The 9,046-nt window shown below is 46.8% G+C and overlaps 1 protein-coding gene across 4 annotated transcripts in view; it reads left to right on the plus strand.

The window, feature by feature from the left end:
* The window catches only part of sv2bb (synaptic vesicle glycoprotein 2Bb), a 54,178-nt gene that overhangs the window by 35,700 nt on the left and 9,432 nt on the right, over nt 1–9,046 (plus strand). For all 4 annotated transcript variants that reach the window (XM_031564593.1, XM_031564592.1, XM_031564591.2 and 1 more), the window contains one exon: nt 73–851. In XM_031564593.1, the coding sequence (XP_031420453.1) occupies nt 395–851 (457 nt within the window). In that variant the 5' untranslated portion in view covers nt 73–394. The remainder of the gene's footprint in view (nt 1–72; nt 852–9,046) is intronic.

The following is a 9,046-nucleotide window of genomic DNA, read 5'->3' on the forward strand; positions in this document are numbered from 1 at the left end:
CGTTCCTTATAAACAGTGTTGTCTTTGATGTCTGTGAAATCCCTGACTGAGGTGTCCTTTCCTCCTTTTCAGATTCAGCATGTGGCCTTCTGAAGAGGTGAAGAGGAGTTAGTCTGCAGTCAAGAGTGGGCCATCTATAGCCATCAGCGAAAGCCAGATAACCCACTGCAGGGAGAAGAAGACATTGATAGTCTATAGCTAACAGTCAGTGGGTCTTACTGAAATATTTGTAGCATAACGTGTTCGAGATATAAAAGCAACAAACTGGAGAGAGACTAAAGGAGGAGGGGTTTAGAGGTGCTGATGCTGATGCTGATCTAGCCCACCACAGCTCCTCCGTGTTACTCTGTCAGTTCCCGTAGCCACTGGCCGCACAGCTCAGCTTCCCTTAAAAATGGCTGACCCCTACCAAAACAATGTGTATCACCAAGGCGACGGTGAGGGTTACCAGACCTACGGAGAAGGGGGCCAAGATGGCTATGCCTACCAGGGCGAATACCCCCAGGAGGAGGACGCAGCTAGCGACGCGACTGAGGGGCACGATGAGGAGGACCAGATGTACGAGGGTGAGTACCAGGGCATCCCACACCCAGACGAGGTGAAGGCGGCGCGGCGGGCGGCCAGGGCCAGGGCGCGGGCGACGGCGGACGCCGTCTCAGAGCAGGAGGAGCTGGCCGAGCAGTACGAGGACATCATGGAGGACTGCGCGCACGGCCGCTTCCAGTGGACGCTCTTTATAGTGCTTGGCCTGGCGCTCATGGGCGACGGTGTGGAGTGCTTCGTGGTCGGCTTCGTGCTGCCCAGCGCCGAGAAGGACATGTGCCTGTCCAACTCAGAGAAAGGCATGCTGGGTAAGTCTGCACAGAGCCCCGAGATCAGTCATCAGTCAAGAACAGGCATTCTCAATCCTGCACCTGGAGCTCCAGCGGCTCTGTAGATCTCTCAGCTGCACCCTTTCAGAGCGCATCTGACTGAGATAGAGAAAGAGAGAAGGAGGCAGGGCCCGGGAGCAGGATTGAGAATCACTGATCCAGGGTGAAAACCACTGATGCTGTATGGGATTTCCATGATTCATCTTCTCCCCACATAGGGTACAGTGCCTCAGATGAAGCCACAAATTAAAATGCTCTCAAGAAAGTGAATGGATGTATTGATGTATTGATGTATTGATTGTATGAACTCATTCACATTTGCGAGTGATATTAACGAAAGGATTGGAGTTTGATTCAAATGGGCTTTGGCAATTCGGTTTAGTTTCTGCCCCCCCTCCAACCAGCCCTCATATATCCCGGTGCTGTCTGTGTCCCGGGGCCAGGAGCAGGCTCTGACAGTGAATCAATACAAGCCAGGAGGCTCAAATTAGCTAATGCTGCTCTGGATGGCTTTATACATCTGTTCTCCACTGCCGACTCAGGCTCCACTCACTGCAGCACGGAGAGTGCCTGGCACAACACGTAGAGACTGGCTGACTGGGGTCTGTTGGCAGGAGAACGCAACAGTATGACAAACCAGACGACGCAGTACAGGCAGTTACAGTCACACCTAAATGTGCTACTGTAGAGAAGCACTGAAAATATATCACTGGTAGTCTCCCGAGGGGCATGAACAAGTCACTCTGAGAGGGGTAAAAAATAGAGAGACAAAACAGAATACCTCCTAATAGATAAGAATTATAACATGGAAGTTTTAGGGCACTGATGCATGAATGTCGACTTATGGCGATACAGTGACAATATCACCTCAGACTGGCAAAACATACTGCTTGATACTGCTTGAGTTCATCTATGTCATCAACCCTCTGCACAAGAGGAGAGAGTAACCTTCACCGGCCCCAGCAACAGTCTGCTCTCCTGCAGAACTCCGCCCCACACATAAGTTCACTTGGAGCAGCAGCAGCAGCAGAAGGAGTCGCTGGCTGTGTGGGGTTTGTGCGAGAGCCAGAATAATTGAGAAGGATGATAGGGCACTTTTTTTCGCACCGTTTCGGTGCGGCTCTCAGCCCTAGAGACCTCTGACTCAGCACGTGGCAGACAGGATCGATCGGAGCTACTTGAACTGACCTTGCAGTTAAGATACACAACCCCAACGCAGCAGAGATACATAACCCGACACAGACCCAATAAATAACTCAACCAGACGGAGAACCTTAACACAGCTTAGATTGATAACACTGCACCAACGAATAACACTCTCACCGCACAGATAAATAACAATGCTGGGGTACTGGAGTGTAGAAGACCAAAATGTAATTGGTCCCTCTGAAAGAAATTAGATTATACCTTACAAATATGACATTTACTCCATTCATAACTGGAGATCGTCAAGGGTCTCAACAACTTTTCACATTAAATGACCAAAATGCTGGATGATGTGATTTCATGGCAGGGGAGTGTACCATTGAAACGATTTACTGCTCTGCACTGACTCACTCTGAGTGCTCTCCAGAATCTCTTGTCGAGTGCCTTCTAGCCCTCCAGAAACATTTACTTGCGACATAAATTCTCTATCTTAAAGAAAAACCATGGCCATGACCGATTGATGATAGAATTACTAGAGGCTTGATGGCAGCTCATGGTTGTTTATGGTAACCTGATCCTACTGTGTGGCGTCACCATTATCAATGCAAGCCTTGACCTTTGCAAATGTAAAAGCAATATGTCAACAAATATTGCTTGTTGTAGGAAACTTGCTTTAAAAAAATGAAACAGTCATGACCAAATATAATTTTGAATGTATGCTAAAGGCATCTGGGGACAGATCTAATTTGAAATCACTGATCTGATTCACGGAGGCAAGGAGTCATGAAATTGCATGTGGCATGATACATCATATACTGTCAGAAAACAGGAGAATATTTTCTGCATGTACGTTTACACTTCATGACTAAACTTAAATACAGTGCCTGTCATGTGATGTCATGCGTGATATTGTTACGTTCAATATATAAACCATATGCGCCGTCACCATTTTGATTGCACTTAAGAGATGCTACACATGTTCTGAATAAACAGCCATTCATTGTTAAAACACAGGGACTATTGAGTCCTGTTATTCGTCTAGGCGACGAACGCCACATGGTGTCAGAAGAAAAGTGTGTGAAGACGTGATTTTGTTGATACTGAAGTGTGCATCGCCATGGCTTTGGCCAAGTTTTCCCCGCCCGAGCAGTTCGACTTTCACAAGCCCGAAGCGTGGCCGGACTGGAAGCAAAGGTTTGCCAGATACCGAGTTGCATCATTGCTCGCGGAGGATGACGAAGTGGTACAGGTAAATGCCCTGATTTATTCAATGGGAGCAGAGGCTGAGCACATATTCAAGTCATTCACGTTCACAGCAGTAGGTGATAGCGACAAATACAGCGTAGTAATGGCCAAGTTTGATGAACATTTTATCCCGAAGCGCAACGTTATCTATGAACGTGCAAAGTTCCATTCACGAGCCCAACTTCCCGGGGAAAGTGTGGAAGCATTCGTCAGGCAGCTTTATGAGTTAGCTGAAAACTGTGTTTTTGGAGCACAGCAAGATGAACAGATGCGTGATCGCATAGTGATTGGAATTCGTGATAAACAAGTGTCACAAAAACTTCAAATGAAAAGTGATCTCACATTGCGCACAGCAATTGAAATGGCGAGACACTGCGAGTTAATAAAATCTCAGAACACTGAAGGAGAGAAACATGCACAGCACGTGGACAACATAAAGTCAGTTAGAATGAAATAATTCAAAAGAACTGGCTACTCAGGAAAGACATTTATAAAGAATAGAAAAGGAACATGCACAAGATGTGGCCGAAATCATGAAGATGGCGAAGAATGTCCTGCAAAAGGGAAAAAGTGTCTAAAGTGTAACAAAGTAGGACACTACGCTGCCGTGTGCCACTCAAAAGCAGCTGTACATGAAATAACTGAGGCTAATGTGGAAGAATGCATGTTCTTAGGTTCAGTGCAACAGGAGCAAAGCATGATGCATTCATTGTTAGCTGAGGATGAGCCACCGTGGCGCACTACTCTGACTGTAGCACACACACCAGTCTCGTTCAAGATTGACTCCGGCGCGGATGCATCAGTGATGTCTGAAACCACATATGAAACATTAAAGGAAAAGCCCAAACTCGTAGAGGTGAAAAACACACTGCAAAGCCCAGGCGGCGTTGTGGCCACAAGGGGGCAGTTTTTAGCCAAAATTAAAGCCCATGTCAATGGACAGCTACGAAACTGCTGTTTCCGTGTAGTGGTTGTGAAAACCAGTGGAGAAAACCTCCATAGCCGAACTGTGGCTACTAAGCTAGGCTTAATTAAGCGCTTGGATGAAGTCAGCTCATTCAGTGGTGTAGGCACACTCAAAGGGGATCCAGTGAAAATCACCTTAAAAGATGATGCACAGCCGTACAGTGTAGCCGTACCAAGACGGGTTCCTATTCCCTTACTCTCCAAAGTAGAGGAGGAACTGAAAAGAATGGAGTCAATGGGCATAATAGAGAAAATAACCGAACCAACTGAATGGTGTGCTCCTATGGTGCCAGTGATTAAAAAGAATGGAAAAATAAGAATCTGTGTGGACTTAAAAAGACTTAATGAGAATGTGAAACGAGAGAAGTTCATCTTACCTACGTTGGACGATATACTTCCCAAGTTAGCCAAGAGTACAGTGTTCTCCAGCCTGGATGCCGAGAGTGGATTTTGGCAAATCCCTCTAAAAGAAGACAGTGCACGTCTGACCACCTTCATCACACCGCTGGGCAGATACTGCTTCAAAAGGTTACCCTTTGGCATCACGTCAGCGCCCGAAATCTTCCAACGAAAGATGTCTGAGCTACTGCAGGGGCACGACGGGACAGATGTCTACATGGACGACATTTTGGTGTTTGGTGAAACACAAGAAATTCACGACCAGAGACTCAAGCGGGTCATGGAGACCATACAGGCCTCAGGTCTAAGGTTAAATAAGGAGAAATGTCGGTTCAACAAGGCAGAATTGGACTTCCTAGGGCAAGTGGTGACCAAAGACGGCATTGCCCCAAGCCCAGAGAGGGTCAAGGCCATTGTGGCAATGGATCCGCCCCACAACATCAGTGAGTTGAGACGGCTGCTGGGGATGGTGAACTACATCGGACGATATCTGTCGAACCTGTCCACCGTGCTCCAACCGCTCAACGAGCTGCTCAAGTCTGAGCGTGACTGGTGCTGGGGACCGCAACAAAAACAAGCATTCACAGAAGTGAAGCAGTTAATCTCGTCAGCGCCGGTCCTAGAGTTCTTTGACCCAGCAAAGCCAACGGTCGTCAGTGCTGATGCCAGCAGCTATGGGCTCGGTGGAGTCCTCATGCAGAGCCATGATGGAAGACTGAAGCCAGTGGCCTTCTGTTCACGCACCCTGACTGACGCTGAAAAGAGGTACGCTCAGATCGAAAAGGAGTGCCTCGCAGGAGTGTGGGCATCAGAACGTTTCTATCAGTACCTGTGCGGCCTCGAGAAATACAAGTTGCTTACAGACCACAAGCCTTTAGTAACCCAAATCAATTCAAAAGACCTTGACACCACACCTTTAGGTTGTCAGCGCCTGCTCATCAGGTTAATGAAGTTTAATCCAGTTTCCGAATATGTTCCTGGAAAACAACTAGTAGTAGCAGATGCCCTGTCCAAGCAACCTGTGGCGAACGCTCCACCAGGTGACCTGGAAGCAGAGGTGCGAGCATACGTCGACTCAGTTGAGGATGACCTCAGGGTGAGAAAGCCTGTCATCAATCAGATAAAAGACGAGACCAGGACAGACGGTGAACTCCAGTGTGTTCTCAGGTACATCCACAAGGGGTGGCCGGAACATCTTAAGAGTGTAGCGTTACAGGCAAGTGCCTACTTCAAAGAACGTGGCTCACTTAGTGAAGCCAATGGACTGCTGCGCCGTGGTAAACAGATTGTGATCCCTGAAAGCATGAGAGACGAAGTGCTCCAGAAGATACACCAGGGCCATCTAGGCCTTACCAAGTGCAGAGAACGTTACAGAGGTGCTGTGTGGTGGCCAGGCATAGCCAGTGACGTGAAACAGCTTGTGTTGTCATGTAAACACTGCTGTATCCACAGACCAAGCCAGAACAAAGAACCGCTTGACGGGGATTCTTAGGCCGACACTCTTCTAGACAAAAGACCACGAGGCGAATCAATCTTTCTGGAGGTGTATTTCAAGGTGCTCCTGCAGGGAGTCAATTCCAACATCAAGTAGAGGCAGGCAAAAAGACTGAAGAGGCACCACAGTGTTACAGGTTAAATACCAGTCAATCATGGGAGGATACATTGGGGGTGATAGGTTTGTTACAGGTCAATGTGGGGAAGGGGGCATGTGAGTGGGAGGGGATGTTCCTATGAAGGAACACACACAGGCCCAAAATGGTGGACAATGGATGTGTATTCCTCCACCTGGGGCAGGGAGGATGTCTGCTAGGGGCTTTACACAAAGGTGTACCAAGACTATTAATAGACATGGCACACACACACACAGGAGAACATGCTTGCAATGCAATGTAAGTCTATAAATTAATGGTAATATCAATTTCCATCACGCTGCTCACGACACCACTGCCAGACCTACCTTGGCAGAAGCTAGCTGCTGACTTGTGTGAGTATAAGGGTCGTCAGTACTTAATTGTAATTGACTACTTTTCAAGATGGCTCGAGATCTTGGAACTGCCAAAGACAAACTCAGAAACAGTCATACAAAAACTGAAAAGCATCTTCGTACGTTATGGAACACCAGAAGAGTTAATGACCGATAACGGACCACAATTCACAGCTGAACAGTTCAGATGCTTTGCAGCAGAGTATGATTTCCAACATGTGACTTCAAGTCCTCATTTTCCACAATCCAGCGGCATGGCCGAACGTGCTGTAAAGACGGCAAAATGGATCTTGAAACAGGATGACCCCCATCTGGCACTTTTGAGTTACCGTTCAACTCCAACAGAACCAACAAGAGAGAGCCCTGCCAGGCTGTTGATGGGTCGTGAGATCCGCACAACACGGCATGAAAGTGACCTGCGGCCAGTGTGGCCTGACCTGGAAACCATCAAAAGAAATGATGCAAAAGCAAAGAAGTGCTATGAAAGGTACTACAACCGCAGGTACTCCACCAAACCTCTTCCGTCACTTACCATCGGTGATAAAGTGAGGCTGAAGATTGATGGAGAAAAGGCCTGGACAACCACCGCGTCTGTGAAGCGCCAGGAGGCTACACCACGCTCCTTCACTATGGAGACAGAGCAAGGCAACACTCCAAGGAGAAACTGGCGCCACATCCAGCTGGTGAGTCGAGAGCCGTCCTTACCTCCAAAGACGGATTCTCCTCAGCAACAAGACCTAGAGGGGCCAGCGGAACCGGACTTTGGCGACACCCAGAGCATTCCCAGTGAACCCCCCAGTACCCCTTAGTCCTCGGGTCAAGTTTTCACCAGGTTTGGTAGGACTGTAAAGCCAAACCCAAGGTATGTGAGCTAGTGAGATGACATACAGGGCAGAATAAACCCTGTCCCATCTCAAGGGATCGTGGTAGTCTACCCACACCCTTAGTTAGAGATGTTCAGAGAAAAGAAAAAGAAAAAAAAATCTTGTTTGCTGTGTTAAAGAGATTTTTGCTTAAATAGTAACAATTAACAGGAGACTAAAACAAAGAGGGTTTATGTTTATGTAATGCATACTTGAAAAAAGGGGGGAGATGTCATGTGATGTCATGCGTGATATTGTTACGTTCAATATATAAACCATATGCGCATGTATGCGCCGTCACCATTTTGATTGCACTTAAGAGATGCTACACATGTTCTGAATAAACAGCCATTCATTGTTAAAATACAGGGACTATTGAGTCTTGTTATTCGTCTAGGCGACGAACGCCACAGTGCCCACTCAACTGACAAAAACCAGTAACATTCTTGAAACAACTAAATATTTCATTCCAAATTATCAGAGGATTTACTGATTATTTTCTTTTTAATTGTCTCTTCTTTAGTGTAGGTGTGTGTAAGAAATGCACCTGAAATCAATTAAGAAATATCCTTAGGCTGTGGAATATTTAGTGGCAGTAGTGCATGGTCGATTACATAGCACTCTGTAAGACATCTGAGATCTTGGTAAAATGGTCTTTGGTCAGATTAATTTGCCATAACTTGGTTTCAAGGTTGTAATTTAGGGTGTGTCTTTAAATATAAAGCAAATGCAAGCAGTGGCACTGATACGCTTTGATACATAGATCCCACCTGCTGGGTTTCAGATTTCCTGTCTGTGTCACGGCACAATACACTCAAACACATGCACAGACGTATGCAAACACACACACACACACACACACACACACACACACACACACACACAGTTTCACTGGGTCTTTGCCACATCCCCTGGTGGCAGTGCCATCTGTAGAGACACCTCACCTTGCTACCCAGCCACAGATTCATAGAATCAGTAATAAAGACCTGAAACAATCCATGGTGCTTGTCAGTTCTCAAAGCATAACCCAGGACTCGTGTATCACTTAACTACCGAACCACGCAGCAACTCTGTCACTCAAACAGGGCTGATGTGATCCAACATTTCATACAAAACACAAATCCAACATGTCACTCAGACACAGATCCACCTCAGATTAGTCCACTGGATCCCTAGATCCCTCCCGACCATATTGTCCACTGTCACCAGTACCCAAACACAGGTCAGCTGTCACCCACTCTGACCCATAGATCTGTCCTGTCACAAGGCACCGGCCCATCCTCAACCTGGACCGCTAAAACAGATTTGTGTGTGTCATGAATGTTCTACTGTTAAAAACACATTTCAATATGGCATATATTTCCAAGAGAAGATTACCTTAATGTATTTCACCGACTTGTGTTTGTGTTTGAACTGCTCATAAGGCATAAGCCAGGATATTGCACAGAATCATTAAAAAGTAAATGTTGGACTTGACTAACAGACCACAAAGGGCACAGGGACAGCATTCCAACAGCTTAGTAACACACATGGTGCCAGTTTTATGGCCATCACAGCCCCTTTCTGATCCT

Source organism: Clupea harengus, chromosome 3 (assembly GCF_900700415.2).
Source record: "Clupea harengus chromosome 3, Ch_v2.0.2, whole genome shotgun sequence".
Lineage (NCBI taxonomy): Eukaryota > Metazoa > Chordata > Actinopteri > Clupeiformes > Clupeidae > Clupea > Clupea harengus.